At 43.3% G+C, this 18,296-nt stretch overlaps 1 protein-coding gene across 2 annotated transcripts in view; it reads right to left on the bottom strand.

The window, feature by feature from the left end:
- The window catches only part of PIGU (phosphatidylinositol glycan anchor biosynthesis class U), a 90,694-nt gene that overhangs the window by 21,246 nt on the left and 51,152 nt on the right, over positions 1-18,296 (bottom strand). For both annotated transcript variants that reach the window (XM_070801533.1, XM_070801534.1), the window contains 3 exons: positions 8,917-9,071; positions 4,850-4,993; positions 1,199-1,323 (listed from right to left, as the gene is read on the bottom strand). In XM_070801533.1, the coding sequence (XP_070657634.1) occupies positions 1,199-1,323; positions 4,850-4,993; positions 8,917-9,071 (424 nt within the window). The remainder of the gene's footprint in view (positions 1-1,198; positions 1,324-4,849; positions 4,994-8,916; positions 9,072-18,296) is intronic.

Genomic DNA, 18,296 nt, shown 5'->3' on the forward strand with positions numbered 1-18,296 from the left:
GAAAACGAGTGGGTTGCCATTTCCTTCTCCAGTGCATGAAAGTGAAAAGTGAAAGTGAAGTCGCTCAGTCGTGTCCGACTCTTAGCGACCCCATGGACTGCAACCTACCAGGCTCCTCCGTCCATGGGATTTTCCAGGCAAGAGTACTGGAGTAGGGTGCCATTGCCTTCTCCGATACATAACACTACCATATATAAAATAGATAACTAATAAGGACCTACTGTACAGCACCGGGAGCTCTCTAATAGCCTGTATAGGAAAAGAATCTAAAAAAGGAGTGGATGTATGTGTATGTATAATTGATCCACTTTGCTATATACCTGAAACTAACACAATATTATAAATCAACTAAACTCCAATAAAAACTATTAAAAAAAAACCCCATCCACAAACATTTGAACATTTGTTATGTTGTTCTGTGTGTCATCAGGTGTAATCCTGGGTGCTGGGGACACAGGGGTGAGTCATGAGGCTACTCTTAGGGAGCCCACAAACAGTGTAAAGAACCCAGAGGACACAGAGCCTGACTCAGGGCAACAGCAGGAAATACTAGAAAGAACAACTGGTCGGCACTAGGCCGACTTCGGAGGAAGAGCTTGAACGGGTCTCGAAGCAGGCAGGACGTCTACGGTGCAGCACGGGGAAATGGCTCAAAGCCACACTGTCCAGATGACAGCACTAGCCATGTGTGGCTTCTTTAAATTAGATTAAAAATTCAGCTCTCCAGTCACACTCGTGGTTACTCTATCGGACTGGGCAGATACAGGGCATGTCTACCATCACAGAAAGCCCTACTGGGCAATGCTGGCTGGAGGCTCCTGCATTTGGATGCCAATGCCAGCCCTTCTACTTACCAGTCTTGCACCCTTGAACAAGCGATGCTATCTTTCTGTGCCCTAGTTTTCTCATCTGCAAACGGGGATACTTTTCCTCAAAGTCTGGTGTGAAGATAAAATGAGCTGATGCACGTAACATTCTTAGAACCACAGCAACCAGGTACAGTCAGCGCTCAATAAATGCTGGTTATTTTTATTATTACCATTTGTGTGTAGCACCGAGGGGCAGATATTGTGCTTCATGTCACTGCTGGCACAGCAGGTGTCCAAAAAATGCCTGTCCATTCCTAACCACCAGCTATTTTCATCCAGGGCGAGGTGACACAAACCTGTGCCAGAGGGCGCGAGGTGGGGGTACTCACATCTGTAGAGATGGTTCCACACGGGGAAGAAGGCCATGTAGAGGGCCACATCCCCCACCGTCGGGTAGGACTTGAAGATGGCGATGATGGCGATCTGGATGAACATGAAGAAGATAGGGTGGTCCCTGGGGCGAGGCGGGGCAGAGAGAGAGAGAGGCAGAGGTCAGTCAGGGACCAGGCCCACCCCAGAGTCTCCTCACCCCAGCCCTGAAACCCAAATACACTCTCTGGGGGACTTTACGCAGGGCAGGCTCCACCACCCACAAAACACAGGGCCAGGCCCAGCAGGAGGGCAAAAAACTGCAGGGACCCAAAGATACCCACAGGTAGTGAGAAGAACCTAGCACACACTAGAGACACAGCCCACAGAGACACTTCCCATCAACCCCCACCCCCCGCAGCTCCGGGCCTTCCCCCAGGAGCCCAGAGGGGGAAAACAAATGAAGTCAGCGGCCTCTATTACTGGGTTTAAATGACTGTTGTCAGAGTAATTAGGCAGCACCCTTGCCAGAGGCCCCTGACACTGGACCAGGGCAGGAAGTACCTCCTGGCTGATGCTTGTTTTCTCTGACAACAGGGTCAGTGGGGACTACAGATCTTTAGCTGTGATGAGCTCCTTTCCAGAAATGGCTGCATGCAGCTTTTTGCTCTTAAAGGCTGTAACTGGGGAATTTTCTGGCGGTCCAGTGCTAAGGCTCTGTGCTCCCAAACTAGATCCCACAAGCCATGACTAAGAGTTTGCATGCTGCAACTAAGACCTAATGCAGCCAAATAAATAAAAATGAAATTTAATTGGGGAGGGAGGGGCTGGAACTAGAGCTCTAGTCCCCTTAAACCAGTAAGACTGGCTGCCATTTCCTGAACCTTCACTTGTGCTCAGTTCTGTGCTAGGCATCTTTTCCTGCATCATCACACACGATCCTCACTACCTCGCACCTGGAAGGAGGCAATGCTGTCACTGCACTTTGTGGATGAGGAAATCAGGTTCAGAGAACATAAGAGAGTTCGAAAGTGATGGAGTGGCTTGTCTCCAGAGCGCCTAAGCACCGCCGGTGCTATTCTCCCGAGTGCCCAGCAGGACCAGCTCTGATCAGGAAGGCTGAGACAGAACTCAGCCTCCAGTGCTCCTCCAAGAGCTGACTGAGTGCAGAAGAGAATCTGCCAGGAAGAAGCCAGATGTGCAGCCTCCTCAGGTCTGAGCAACGCGCACATGGCCCACTTCTGCACAGGACCCAGAAGGGTGTCTTCAGGTTAACGCCCAGCTCAGGAGGGTGTCTTCAGGTTAACGGCATTCTTGCCTTGTAGATCCAAGGTCAGGTCACTCAATGGATGTAAATCTGAGATGTGGAGACAAATTTGTACACACCCAAATACTACTATGAGGCAAATGACTCAGAAACTCAGCTAAAAAGTTTCTGAGTCAAAGTTTCTGACTGCAAACTCACGCAGTCTTGTAATCTCTAGGAAGGGTGTGGCTATCTCAGTGAGCATTTTCCTACGGCTCATCCAAGTCATTGGTTTGGGCTTTTTAGGTAGCTGGTAACAGCTGCACCATTTCCAGGAAAAGGCTAATGACAAGGTGGTACCAAAAGACATGGTGAATGTATGGCTGAGTCCCTTTGCTGTTCACCTGAAACTATCGCAAAATTGTTAGTTGGCTCTACTCCAATACCAAATAAAGAGTTTCTTTAAAAAACAAAACAAAACAAAACCCACACAACATTGAGACTTCCCTGGTAGCTCAGTGGTAAAGGATCCACCTGCCAACACAGGGGACAGGGGTTCAATCCCTTGTCTAGGATGATTCCACGTGCTGCAGCGCACCTAAGCCCGTGCGACACAACTACTGAGTCCACACTCTAAAGCCAGAGAGCCGCAACTACTGAGCCCCCCAGCCACAACTATTGAAGCCCGTGTGCCTAGAGCCTGTGCTCCGCAGCAAGAGACCACCGCAATGACAAGCTAGCGCATCCTAACTGGAGTGTAGCCCCCACTCGCCACAAATAAAGAAAAGCCTGTACAGCAACAGAGACCCAGCAGAGGCAAAAGTAATAAATACATAAATATATAAAAACAAATACGGACACCAGAACCTCCTGCAAGAGCCCCTGGGGAGCGGTGACCGGTGGCCCTGTTCTCACAAAGCTGGCACTGCAGGGGCTGGAGTGGAACTGGATCCAGACACAAGAGGGCAGCCGAGAGGGAGGTCAGGTATCTTCACACCTTCTGTTCCCACAGCTCTGTGGCCCTTGGTGGGGGTTGGGGGGGGGTGTCACAAGATGGCGGTGGCCCCCAGGAGCTATCTGTGGCCTTTCACACGCCGACAATAGGAGGTGCTGGAGAATAGGCTACACGCGTGAGGACAGGTGTGCTGGGTTCCCTGCTTCTTTTAGCCCAGACCCAGGCCTGACCAGAACGCGGGTAGGACATATGGACCACAGACAGCTGGAGAGCCTGGCTGAGGAAGGCTGCCAGAATTCTGGAGCCTGCCAGGCCAAGAAAGAAGGCTTTTTCTGTCGGATGCCAGGCCAAGGCCATGTTATAAGAAGGGAACATCAGCTCTGAGCTTTACAGACAGGGAACCGTGTGCCTTGGTTCACTGCCATGGAGAATGAATGGAAGGTCAGAGCAAAGAACTCAAGCTCTTGAAATCTAAATCCAGCCCTCTACCTCCCTGGACCACCCAGCTGTATCTATGCTGACTGGTGCCTGTTTGCCCCTCTCTGAAGCTAGGATAACAGAACTATTTCCAGGAGCTATTTAATACTATGTGTGATCTCAGGAGCTTGGCAAGGTGCAGAGGTCTGAGCATAAATTCTGGGGCCGAACAAACCTGGTAACCCCAGCTCCATTGCTAACTGGCTGTGTGACTCTGGGAAAATAATTTCACCTCTCTAAACAGCAATTTCCTCGACTAGCAAACGGAAGTGACAGTAACATAACGCCTACCTCCAAGAGTTGCTTGAAGGGTTAGGCATGAATATAACTCAAAAAGGTGGGATGGACAACACATGTTAGCTCTCTTACTCTGCAGAAGGGTATGCCATAGGCAATCCATTGGAGGGAAGTTGATCAGAGCTGCAGGTGACCAGCCCCCCAACTAACACCTCCTGAGCCCCCTGGGACACAGCTAGAGGACTCCCAGCAAGATCCTCTTTTTCCAAGGATATCGTCCCCACCCCAATCCTGCTCTTGTCTAAAACAGTGACTGGGGAGGTGGCAGGGAGGTTCAATAGTGAGGGCACATATGTATACCTATGGCTGATTAATGTTGATGTATGGCAGAAACCAACACAATATCATAAAGCAAATACCTTTCAATTAAAATATATTTTTTAAAAATGAAAAAAGATACAGAATAAAATAAATTGTGATATATACACACAAATAAAACAGTAACTGGGCTCAGTGACAATGTGGGTTCAAGTACCCCAAAGTGAGGCCAGGGGCATATGGGGCTCCAAAGCACTGCCCCTACAGCTGGCACCGTGTGTGTCACTCTGCTGCAGGGCACAGTCACTGAAGCAACTCAGGGTGAGGTTCCCTGGGCATAAATGCCTCAAACCCAATAGCAGATGCCCGAGTGAGAAGGACATCTATAAAGCTACAAATGACTCCGGGGACAAAAACTCAGTAGGTCCAACTACTTACTTTAGCTTTATAGCTAAAGGGATGGTGTAGAAGAAGACGTTGATCTGAAACACACACACAAAGAAGAGGCTGAAGTGCTCAAACATCTCTGCAAAAAAGTACCAGAAGAGGCCAATGTTCGGGGTGAGATCTGGAACAGAAAGTCTGGAATGAAGAAAACAAAGGGAGAGAAAAAACAGAACCAAGTTAGAAACAACCTGCTTTGACCTGCTTTTCTCCTGAAGGTTTTGGTCACTGCTAGGCAGTCAAGGAAGACTCTGTCTCCAAAGAGATCAGGATGTGAAGGGCTCTCTGGGCACCCCGGATATAGGTAATTAACAAAAGCAAGGGGCAGAGACCCAGAGACAAATAACCCATAAAAAGGATCACCTGAGCCAAACTCTGGCATGCAGCAGAGATCTGAAACAAGGCAGGGATTCATGCTAGAAATCAAAAGACCAGCCCCTTCTTTTCCTGCCCCAGATACGTATGCTCAAAACCAGGAGATACCTAGCACTGTCACAAAAGAGGAATGGGTTTGAAATATGTTCCTCTAACCTATTTTGAGCATTCTAAGGATTTGTCTAGGGGAAAAGCTCAAAGATTCTGTTACTGCCCATTCTTTCTCCAGATGCATACAGCAGGAGCCAGAAGACTGAGTTCCTCACACAGAAGTGAGACTTCCAGGGGTCCAAGGAACCACTGCCAGGTTCTAGCAATGATCCCAGACCTTGCTGGAGAAATGGGGTTTAGCTGGAAAACTTTTTGTCTGGTGATATAAGATAAAGATGGGTTACAATTCTGGCTGTTCTAAAAATCTTACATAACATTAAAAACATACATATGGGGTTGAAACGGATGTCAATTCAGTTCAGTCGCTCAGTCGTATCCAACTCTTTGCGACCCCATGAATCGCAGCACGCCAGGCCTCCCTCCCTGTCCATCACGAACTCTCGGAGTTCACTCAGACTCACGTCCATTGAGTCAGTGATGCCATCCAGCCATCTCATCCTCTGTCGTCCCCTTCTCCTCCTGCCCCCAATCCCTCCCAGCATCAGAGTCTTTTCCAATGAGTCAACTCTTCGCATGAGGTAGCCAAAGTACTGGAGTTTCAGCTTTAGTATCATTCCTTCCAAAGAAATCCCAGTGCTGGCTGATCTCCTTCAGAATGGACTGGTTGGATCTCCTTGCAGTCCAAGGGACTCTCAAGTGTCTTCTCCAACACCACACTTCAAAAGCATCAGTTCTTTGGCACTCAGCCTTCTTCACAGTCCAACTCTCACATCCATACATGACCACAGGAAAAACCACAGCCTTGACTAGACGAACCTTTGTTGGCAAAGTAATGTCTCTGCTTTTGAATATGCTATCTAGGTCGGTCATAACTTTCCTTCCAAGGAGTAAGTGTCTTTTAATTTCATGGCTCAGTCACCATCTGCAGTAATTTTGGAGCCCCCCAAAAATAAAGTCTGACACTGTTTCCACTGTTTTCCCATCTATTTGCCATGAAGTGATGGGACCAGATGCCATGATCTTCGTTTTCTTAATGTTGAGCTTTAAGCCAACTTTTTCACTCTCCTCTTTCACTTTCATCAAGAGGCTTTTTAGTTCCTCTTCACTTTCTGCCATAAGGGTGGTGTCATCTGCATATCTGAGGTTATTGATATTTCTCCCGGCAATCTTGATTCCAGCTTGTGTTTCTTCCAGTCCAGCGTTTCTCATGGTGTACTCTGCATATAAGTTAAATAAGCAGGGTGACAATATACAGCCTTGACGTACTCCTTTTCCTATTTGGAACCAGTCTGTTGTTCCATGTCCAGTTCTGCCTGTTGCTTCCTAACCTGCATACAGATTTCTCAAGAGGCAGCTCAGGTGGAGTGGTATTCCCATCTCTTTCAGAATTCAGTTTTAAAAGCACAAGGGAAGCATGGAAAGGAAGACAGAGGCTATGGTTCATGGTCAGCTTTCAGACAAGACCATGATTCATGGTCAGATTTCACTGAAGAAGGCCTCCACCTGGCAAGTCTTTGCTTCTTGCTGTAACTATATTTCCTTTTCTGTGAAATAAGGTAATGAACACAATCTGTACACCAGCAGAAAACTAGGAAAAGTTTTTCATCAGGCATTACAAACTCTTCTGGGAGGCAGAGCATGAGAAACTGAAGGTTATTAAGTCACTGTTAGGCTCAGCCAGGATTGAACATAAATAAGCAGCTCAGAATCCCAAAGGGAAGCCAGCCACAGACCTCCTTCCCACCCTGGTGGGGTTAAGTGTCCATGACCCTCTGGGCTGTGAGTTCCTTCAGGCCTGAGCAGGTATCCTCCTCAGCAGACCACAGAGAGGATATTTGGAAATATCTGCAGAATTCATCTTGCAAACCCATTTTGATTTTCTCTATAAGTGTGACATATTGAAAGTGCTAAGTCACTCAGTCATGTCCAACTCTCTGTGACCCCACGGACTGCAGCCCACCCCTCCTCTGTCCATGGAATTCTCTAGGCAAGAATATTGGAGTGGTATTCTTCTTCTCCAGGGGATCTTCCCTATCCAGAGATCAAACCTAGGTCTCCTACTTTGCAGGTGGATTCTTTACCATCTAAGCCACCACGGAAGTCCCTTGACATATGGAAGGTGGCTTTATTTTAAAACTGTTGGAGACCCTTTTCCAATAGAGGAATAAATACATCCATTCCTGTTTGGGACTGAATCGAAACCTTCTAGTTCGAGGCTGATAAGTGCTTTGGATGTTCCCAGAGAGTGTTCTTTAATTGACTTAGATTAAACCAGTGGTTCTTGAAGTGTGTTCCTCAGATTGGCAGCATCGTACCACCTGAAAATTTATATATATAGATATGCAAATTCTGGGGTCCTAATGAGAGTGTAACAGGCAGGAAGGCCAGGGGTCTCCAAGCAGAGGAAACAGGCTGCAAGTGTCAGACGTGTTTTTATTTCTGTCTTAACCGGCAGGAGGAAACAAACTACAAGTGTCAGCTTTTTCCCCTTCTCTATACAAAATTAAAAGGAAGTTTCTCTTAAAATTCTGTGTTGCCATGACGACACCTGGTTCCTCCTGAACTTAACTTTTCTCAAACCTTGAGCTAACCAATGTGTATTTCTTATGGAAATATTTTTCTTAAGCTATGTTAGTGAACTATGTATTTACCCTAGACTCTGTCTTCAAGTTGGTTCCGCCTAAGACTCAGAACCAACTTGACAAACCAGTATGTTTTACTCATAAAATTGTTCTCCTAATCTATGTTAATGAATCTATTTACCTGGAAACCTGCCTTTCTTCAAGATTCATGTCAATCGTTCTGTGGCACAGGATGACTCACCTGGTGCCAATGTTATCTCAAAATGGATGTTGTGGGTGAGGGGCCTGGTGCCACTCTGAGTTTTGAGACATCTCCTTTCTCTAATTAACAGCTTGCTGATAGGTATATGCTGCTGCTGCTGCTAAGTCGCTTCAGTCGTGTCTGACTCTGTGTGACCCCAGAGACGGCAGCCCACAAGGCTCCCCCGTCCCTGGGATTCTCCAGGCAAGAACACTGGAGTGGGTTGCCATTTCCTTCTCCAATGCATAAAAGTGAAAGTGAAGTCACTCAGTCGTGTCCGACTCTTAGCGACCCCATGGACTGTAGCCCACTAGGCTCCTCCGTCCATGGGATTTTCCAGGCAAGAGTGCTAAAGGCTAGCAGGGAGGCACTCTTTCTGCCCCCTTCTGACGTCTATGTCAGAAGCTTTCTCTATCTCTTTTATACTTTAACAAAACTTTATTACACAAGAGCTCTGAGCGATCAAGCCTCATCACTGGCCCCGGATTGAATTCCTCTCCTCTGGAGGCCAAGAATCCTGACGTCTTTCACAGCTCAGCAACAACCTTTCACTTACCCTAGATTTACTTAATCAGAACCTATGGAGGTGGGGCCCAGCATCCTGGGTGTTCAAGCCCTGCGGTGATTATGGTACACACCAATGTGAGGACCACTGCTCTAGATGTGGCCTCTGCTTATTCTCCCTCTGATTCCAGATGGAGCTGTGAAAACTAAATCAGCTTCCAGAGTTTTCTAATGGGGGCATTACTTACATGAAGCCATAGACTGCAGGAATGAAATCCCAGGAACTAAGAAGGAAGAAGGAGAGGCAAACGACTACCACTAGACTTCCCATATACATCATGGCGTACTCCCAAAAGAAGATCCAAAAGGCTTTGCTCTTCACTTTCACAGGTATGTACTGCCGCTAGGAGAGAAGGCAGAAAGGTACACTTAAGGATCTCAAAGACAAAGAGCAGTTATGAGTCAACTTTAAGATCCTTCCCGCAAAAAAACACAGGATACAGAATAGGTGAAAAATCTAAGGACTGAAAAGATATGTTAGGTAAAGTGAAAATGTTAGTCACTCAGTCGTGTCTGACTCTTTGCAACCCCATGGACTGTAGTCTGCCAGGCTCCTCTGTCCATGGAATTCTCCAGGCAAGAATACTGGAGTGGGTAGCCATTCCCTTCTCCAGGGGATCTTCCTGAAACTGGGATAGAACCCAGGTTTCCCAACTTGCAGGCAGATTCTTTAGCTTCTGAGCCCAGGTAAACACTAACCAAAAGAAAATTAGTTTGGTTATTGTTACCAGATAAAATAGACTTTAACATAAAAAGTATTGTAGAGATAAAGATGTTCTATCATGATAAAAGTGTCATCAGAAAGATATTACCATTCTAAACTTGTATGTACCTAATAACACAATCTCAAAATATATAGAACAAACATGGACAGAGTTACAGAGGAAAAATACACAAATCCACCATCAGCGGATAACTGGTAGATCTAATAGACAAAAATCATAATGAAATAGAAATATGAATAGCATACTTCATGAACTTGTTCACCTAAGATCTTACAAAACAAATTTATAATTCCTTACATTGAGTCATATTTACAGTATTCTATTTATCAGAAGCAAGTCACTGGTTTTGTTCATACTCAAAGGGATTGTGATTAACATTAGTATGTAGAGATCATGGAGGCCACATTAAGATTATGTCCACCACAGTTGATTTAACACCTAAAAAATCAATTAATGTAACATCCCATACTAACAGATTAGTATACCCAGATCAATTGCATTTCTATATACTTTAACGAGCAATTCAAAATTGAAATTAAGCAGACAATTCCATTCACTATAGTGTAAAAGAGAAAAAATACTTAAAAATAAAATTAACAAATATTAAGTACAAGGTATGCACACTATAAAATATGTAATATATAAACTATAAAATATTGCTGATGGACATTAAAAATCCAAATAAACAAAGAGGTATTAAAAAAATACATTTATATAAAACAACATGCTTAGAGAATTCACATTCATTTAAAATATTTTGCTGTTGCTGCTGCTAAGTCGCTTCAGTTGTGTCTGACTCTGTGCGACCCCATAGACGGCAGCCCACCAGGCTCCCCTGCCCCTGGGATTCTCCAGGCAAGAACAGTGGAGTGGGTTGCCATTTCCTCCTCCAATGCATGAAAGTGAAAAGTCAAAGTGAAGTCGCTCAGTCGTGTCCGACTCTTAGAGACCCCATGGACTGCAGCCTACCAGGTTCCTCCATCCATGAGATTTTCTAGGCAAGAGTACTGGAGTGGGGTGCCATTGCCTTCTCCATAAAACATTTTGGGGGATTAGTAAAAACTGACCACAAGGACTTCCCTGGTGGTCCAGTGGTTAAGAATCCACCTTGCAATGCAGGGGACGCGGGTTCAATCCCTGGTCACAGAGCTAAGATTCCACACGCCACAGAGCATCTAAGCCCAAGTACTGCAACTACTGGGCCTGTGAGGCACAACTAGAGAGTCCATGTGCGGCAATGGAAGATCCTGCACAGCACAACAAATGCCCCACATGCCGCAACTAAGACCTGACACAGCTAAAAAAAAAGACCACATAGCTTAATCAGGCCCCAAAGCAATATCAACAAACTTTAAATAAAGAATCTATAGCATACAGATCCCATTCTCTGACCATAATGTAACTGGTCAAAATCATTAATAAAAAGGTAATCTAAAAACACATTAGGAAAATTTTAAAGACTTTTGTAAATAACTCAGGAGTCAAAGAAGGAATGATAATAGAAAGCTTTGATATTAGAAATTAATGGTTATGAAAATATCTTATGTAGCTAAAACAGTACTCTGAGGGAAACACAACCATATAAACTTTGTGTGTGTGTGTGTGGTTGCACAGCGTGGCTTATAAGATCTCAGTTCCCTGACCAGGGATTGAACCTGTGTCCCCCTGCAGTGGAAGCATGAAGTCCTAGCCACTGGACCACCAGGGAAATCCCCATATAAACTTATTGAATACAAGGCTGAAAATAAACAAACATCCATTTTAAGATTTTATAAAAAGAACAGAATAAACTTCAAAAGAAGGAAGGAAATAATAAAGGTAAGAGTAGAATCTGTGGAAACAGAAAACAAAGTTACGACACAGGCATACTTCATTTTCTTTATTGTGCTTTGGCTTACTGCACTTCATAGATTTCACAGATACTGTTTATCACAAACTGAAGGTCTGTGGCAACCCTATGGGCACCATTTATCCAAAAGCATTTGCTCACTTTGTGTCTCTGTGTCACATTCGGCAATTCTTGCAAAATTTCAAACTTTTTCATCATTATTATGTTTGTTATGGAGATCTGTGATCAGGGGTCTTTGATGTTACTATTGTAATTGTCGAGGTGAACAATGAACTACACACTCATACAAGAGGCTAACTTAACTGATAAACGTTGTGTGTATTCTGATTGCTCCGCTCACCAACTGTTCCCGCTTCTCTCCCTCTTCTCAGGCCTCCCTATTCCCCTAAGACATAATAATATCAAAATTAAGCCAACTAATAACCCTACGATGGCCTTTAAGTGTTCAAGTCAAAGGAAGCATTGCAGGTTTCTTACTTAAAATCTAAAGTGAAAGTCTCTCAGTCTTGTCCAACTCTTTGCAATCCGTGGACTGTTTAGTCCATGGAATTCTCTAGGCCAGAATACTGAAGTGGGTAGCCTTTCCCTTCTCCATGGGATCTTCCCAACCCAGTGATTGAACCCAGGTCTCTCGAACTGCAGGCGGATTCTTTACCAGCTGAGCCACAATCAAAAGGGACAAATAATTAAGGAAGGTACATCAAAAGCTGGGATAGGGTGAAAGCTAGGCCTTCTGCACCGAACAGTTAGCCAAGCTGTGTATCCAAAGGTACAGTTCTTGAAAGGCATGAAAAGCACTACTCCAGTGAATACATGAATTATAAGAATGCAAAACAGCCTTACTGCTGATGTGGAGACCAGCCACAACATTGCCTTAAGCCAAAGTGTTATCCAGAGCAAGGCCCAACTCTCTTTAATCCTATGAAGGCTTAGAGAGGAGTCAAACCTGTAGAAGAAAAGTTTGAAGCTAGCAGAGATTGGTTCATGAAGTTTAAGAAGAGAAGTCCATCTCTGTAACACAGAAGTGCAAGGTGAAGCCATAAGTGTTGATGTAGAAGTTCCAACAAGTCATCCAGAAGATCTACCTAAGAGAATTAACGAAGGTGGCGACACTGAACAACAGATTTTCAACGTAGACGAAACAGACTTACACTGCAGGAAGATGCCATCTAGGACATTCAGAGAGGAGAAGTCAATGCCTGGCTCCAAAGCTTCAAAGATCAGGCCAGCTCTCTTATTAGGGGCCAATGCAGCTGGTGACTAAGTTGAAGCCAATGTTCATCTACCATTCCTCAAATCCTAGGGCCCTTAAAAATGATTCTAAATTGACTTTGCAAACACTCTTTCTACTAATGGAAACACAAAGACTGGATGACAGCACATCTCTACAACATGGTTTACTGAATATTTTAAGCCTACTTAAAATGTTGAGACCTACTGCTCTGAAAAAAAAAAAAAGGGTTTCCTTTCAAAATATTACTGCTCATTGACAATGTACCTGGTCATCCAAGAGCTCTGATGGAGATGAACAATGAGATTAATGTTCTTTTCATACCTGCTAACACACATGCATGGGGCTTTCCTGGTAGTTGGTAAAGAATCTGCCTGCAATGCAGGAGATCCCGGTTCGATTCCTGGGTTGGGAAGATCCACTGGAGAAGGGATAGGCTACTCACTCCAGTATCCTTGGGTTTCCCTGGTGGCTCAGCCAGTAAAGAATCTGCCCGCAATGTGGGAGACCTGGGTTGGGAAGATCCCCTGGAGAAGGGAATGGCTACCCACTCCAGTATTCTGGCCTGGAGAATTTCTTGGACTGTATAGTCCATGGGGTCACAAAGAGCTGGACACAACTGAGTGACTTTCACTTTCACCACACATTCATTTTGCATCCCATGGATCAAGGAGTCATTTCAACTTTCAAATCTTATTATATAAGAAATACATTTTGGGGGCTTCCCTGGTGACTCAGTGGCAAAGAATCTGCCTGCCAATGCAGGAGACACATGGGTTCAATCTCTGGTCGGGAAAGATGCCACATGCCATGAAGCAACTAATCCCATGTGCCACAACTACTGAGCCTGTACTCTAGAGCCCAGGAGCTGCAACTACTCACCCTGCACACCTAGAGCCTGTGCTCTGCAGGCTCTAGGTGAAGAGAAGAGAAGAAGCCTGAGCGCCCAGTAAGAAGCCTGAGTACCACAATTAGAGAGAGATCCGCTAGCTGCAACTAGAGAAATATCCACATAGCAATGAAGACCCAGCTTAGCCAAAAATTAAAATAAGTAACTAAAATTACTTTTAAAAAAAGAAAAACATTTTGTAAGTCTATAACTGCCACAGATAGTGACTTCTCTTTTGGATCTGGGCAAAGTGAATTGAAAACCATCTGGAAAGGATTCTAGATCAGTAAGAATATTCAAGATTCAAGGGGAGGTCAAAATATTAAAATTGATAGGAGTCTGGAAGAAGCTGACTCCAACCCTCATGGAGGACTTAGAGGCCTTAGAGGACTTAGAGAAAGCAACTGCAGAGGTGGTAGAAATAGCAAGACAACTAGAAGTGGAGCCTGAAGATGAGACTGAACTGCTGCAATCTCATGATAAAACTTGATCAGATGAGGAGCTGTTTCTCATGGATGAGCAAAGAAAGTGGTTTCTCGAGACTGAATCTACTCCTGGTGAAGATGCCATAAAGAATAACAGCAGCATAACCATTTAAGAAAATGGATTAGCAATGAAATTTTTTCCCATTAAAAAAAAAGAGCAGGCCAAGCCAGTTTTACAGGAAAATTCTACCAACATTCAAGAAGCAGGTGATTCTAATCTTACATTAACATTTTCACAGCAAATATAACCTTGCTACTAAAATCAACTACCAACACAAAAGCAAAAATGCTAGGTGCAATATTGTCTAATTCAGCAATATAAGAAAACGATTACCATAACGTTGTATTATGACTGCTGCTGCTGCTGCTAAGTCGCTTCAGTCGTGTCTGACTCTGTGGGACCCCATAGACGGCAGCCCACAAGGCCCCGCCGTCCCTGGGATTCTCCAGGCAAGAACACTGGAGTGGGTTGCCATTTCCTCCTCCAATGCATGAAAGGGAAAAGTGAAAGTGAAGTCGCTCAGTCGTGTCCTACTCTAGCGACCCCATGGACTGCAGCCTACCAGGCTCCTCCGTCCATGGGATTTTCCAGGCAAGAGTACTAGGTTGGGTTTATTACAAAAATGTAAGGTTAGTTAAGATAACGAAAGCTATTGATAGTGTATCACAAACAGCTTAAATAACTAAGATCAGTATCTAGATACATGCAACAACTACTCATGATAAAAATAACAAACAATAAGATAATTCAGTGAAGTTAGCAGGGTATACAGCTAACAAACAAATGGCCATGATAATCATTTTGTAATGTATAGAAATATTGAAACACTATGCTGTGGGCCAGGGACTAACATAGTGTTGTAGGTCAATTATACTTCAAAAACAAACAAAAAAACAAACTCATAGCAAAAGAGATCAGATTTGTGGTCACCAGAGTGGGGAATAGGGAAGGGAGAACTGGATGAAGATAGTCAAAAGGTACAAACTTCCGGTTATAAGATAAATAAGTCCTAGGGATGTAATGTACAACACGATAAATATAATTAACACTGCTGGATGTTGTATAATAAAGTTGTTAAGGGAGTAAATCCTAAAAGTTCTCATCACAAGGGAAAAAAATTTTTTTCTTTTGTATCTGTATGAGATGATGGTGTTTACTAAACGTATTATGGTAATCATTTCATGATGTATGCGATTCAATCTCTGTACTGTATACTTTAAACATATGGTGCTACACGTTTAACTACTTCAAGCATGCAATTCAGTGGCCATTTTGGTTATTACTCATAGGTTTTTGACAGTTGCCTTGAAAAAAGTTTCAGATGTGTTAGGGTTAGCTCCTCCTCTAGGATCTTACCACAAAGAAAGCAAGTTTCAGTCTAGATTCTGGCACCCTTAGCAACATTTATTAAACAAATATCCATTAGCAAGCAAGCACACAACAGTTTACACAAACCACTGCAGAAGGCTGATTAAGTCCCAGCTCTCTCCCCTATCAGTTGTTGCAATCACCACTTGCAAGGAAGGTTCACTCAAGGCAGAAGTGACAATATCCCAGAGATAAGCTTCTGTTGCCCTTAGGGTCGCATTAGGTAACCAGAAATGTTACCTAGAGAAAGCTAGACACAGGATCAGTTAGGAACTAAGCCTCAGGCACCATCTCCAATGGAAGAAGTTACAGATTTTCCTAGATTCTTATTTCCTCCTCATGCAAATATAGGAAGTATCTAAAATGTTTTAGTTCATTCCACTTCTTTTGAATATTTCGATTTCACCTATGAGTGCCTACTTCTGATATTCAACTAATCTCACCAACAAAAATCCAATCTGCTCTGACATTAACTGTGCCGTAGTCAGCGAAGGTGCAGCTCAAGCTATGGAAGCAGGGATGGCAGCCACTTGTGGAGCACGGCCTTTCTGATGCAAAGCTAGTTGAGTACCACAGTGCATGGATGCTTCTTCAAAGTAACTCACTGCCCCTAAAGTTGAGGCTGAAACTAACTGGCACATGTATAATGTCAGATGGCCTATGCACAAGTATTTTAAGACAAGTTATAAAGACATCATATATAACTCCATGGTAATGACTTTAAGGAGAGTGGGAAGTCAGTCAAGAGAACAGAGATAACATTAGTGTTAAACATGAGAGGAAAGGAAACGGATCAACCCTATGGCTGCTCTCTAAGCTTGCACATACTTAGCGCTCCTCTTTTTATTTTATTTTATTTTATTTTATTTTTAAACTTTACATAATTGTATTAGTTTTGCCAAATATCAAAATGAATCCACCACAGGTATACATGTGTTCCCCATCCTGAACCCTCCTCCCTCCTCCCTCCCCATACCATTCCTCTGGGTCGTCCCAGTGCTCTAGCCCCATGCATCCAGTATCGTGCATCGAACCTGGACTGGCATCTCGTTTCACACATGATATTTTGGATATTAGTCCCCCACCCCTGCCAGGTATCAAATCCCTGTGTCCCCTGCAATGGGAACTCAGAGTCCTAACCACTGGGTTACTCTTACCTTCAAACTGTGCTGTCTCCTAGTCACATGTGATTATTTAAATTAATGGAAATTAATTAAAATTAAAAATTCAGTTTCTCAGTCTCACTAGCACACTGCAGGTGTTCAATTGCCACATGAGGCTCCTGACTACTATGTCGACAGTATACAGATATACAATATATCCATCATCACAAAAGGTTCTATTGACAATGCTGCACCAAAAGAACAAAGTTTTCAGAAAATAGTACATTTCTGGGGATGGAAAATAATTCAACAAAGAAGAGGCATTCATAGACACATTTAAAGAGTAAGCCGCCTAGGTTCTGAGTTCCCTTCTAGACTTCTACCTGCCTTTGATAATTTTGATCTTCTCTTCTGCCTGAAAAATACTGCCATCTAGCCTAGAAGGAAGAAAGGGAGGGAGGGAAGAAACCACAACCCATGGAAGAAAAACAAAACAAAACAAACAAAAACCCTTCCTACCTGCTAAATGACATTTAAAAAGAAATAAGCTGGGAAGTGAGAATGCCATGAAGAACTGAATCAGGTAGACTGTTCAAAGTGGTCTCTTTGTAGACCTCTGAAGCATATACCCAACATATGAGGCTTTTCTAACTTGGCAAATCCCATGAGAGCCTCCCAGTTTTTGCTTGCTACCATATTCTCAGTGCTTTATTGGACCTAAAGTGCTATTGTTGTTAGGAGTAGGAAATGATCCCCTCCTTGCCCCTGGCAAATCTGTGATTATGTGTATTAAATTTTAGGTATAATTTTTAAGACTTGGTCTTAGAATCGGGTTTGCTTTAGTGAACAGAGCTCTGAAAATATAATGTGGAATATTTACTGAGTCTATTTATAAAAACTTGCCTTGCTTAAAGATTAAGTCATCTTTTAGAACTACTTCTGTTACATTAAAGCAAGGCATACCTAAAATTTTTGAAAAAAGAAACTCAGGCAATCCTTTGATAGCTTGTTATTTATAAATACTCCAGCCAAACTTAATCTAGAGGTCCACACTACAAATTTCTCAGTGAACAAATGAGCATTCCTTTTACTCACCTATCTTGATCAGTAGCAAATGCTACCTTAAAGTGAAAAGTACGTAAGTAGGAAGGGTTGAAAGGGTGATGACCTAAACATTCTCATCAACTTTTTAAAACTTTTCACTGTAAAAGTAAAATACAAAATACATAAAACCAATATAAAACTTAGTGAATGATTATCAAGCAAACGTTCATGAGGTCGAGAGAGACAGAGACTTCATGTCACTCCCTAAGTTTCTCTCTGTGCCCTGTCCCAACCAGAATCCCCTCTTCCCTCAAAGTAACAATTTTTCCTGGTTTTTATAGTACTCACTTCCTTGTATTTCTTAACAGCTTTCCATCTAAATATGCATGCTTTTATACTTTAACCTTGCTCATTAAAAAAACATTTGTATCAGATTTTTAAATTTAAGTACAGTTATTTACAATATTGTGCTGGTTTTAGGTGTACATCATAGTGATTCAGTATTCCTGCAGATTACATTCCACTATAGGTTATTACAAGATATTAAGTATAAGTCCCTGTGCTATACAGTATATCTTTATTGCTTATCTATTTTAAATGTAGTAGTTCACATCTGTTAATCTCATGCCCTTAATTTGTCCCTCCCCACTTCCCTCTACCCCTTTAGTAACCTCAAGTTTGTCTTCTATTATCTGTGGGTCTGTTTCTGTTTTGCATATACATTTATTTGTACTATTTTTTTAGATTCCACAAGAGTCTTTGGCAGTTCCCTTGTTTTCTGATAACGCAGTGTTCCAGGATTATCCTGCACACTTCCTGCCCTCAACCTAAAGTCAGCCATTACTCTAAGAAACCCTAGTTTCTTTCAGGGGC

Source organism: Bos indicus, chromosome 13 (assembly GCF_029378745.1).
Source record: "Bos indicus isolate NIAB-ARS_2022 breed Sahiwal x Tharparkar chromosome 13, NIAB-ARS_B.indTharparkar_mat_pri_1.0, whole genome shotgun sequence".
NCBI classification, from domain to species: Eukaryota; Metazoa; Chordata; class Mammalia; order Artiodactyla; family Bovidae; genus Bos; species Bos indicus.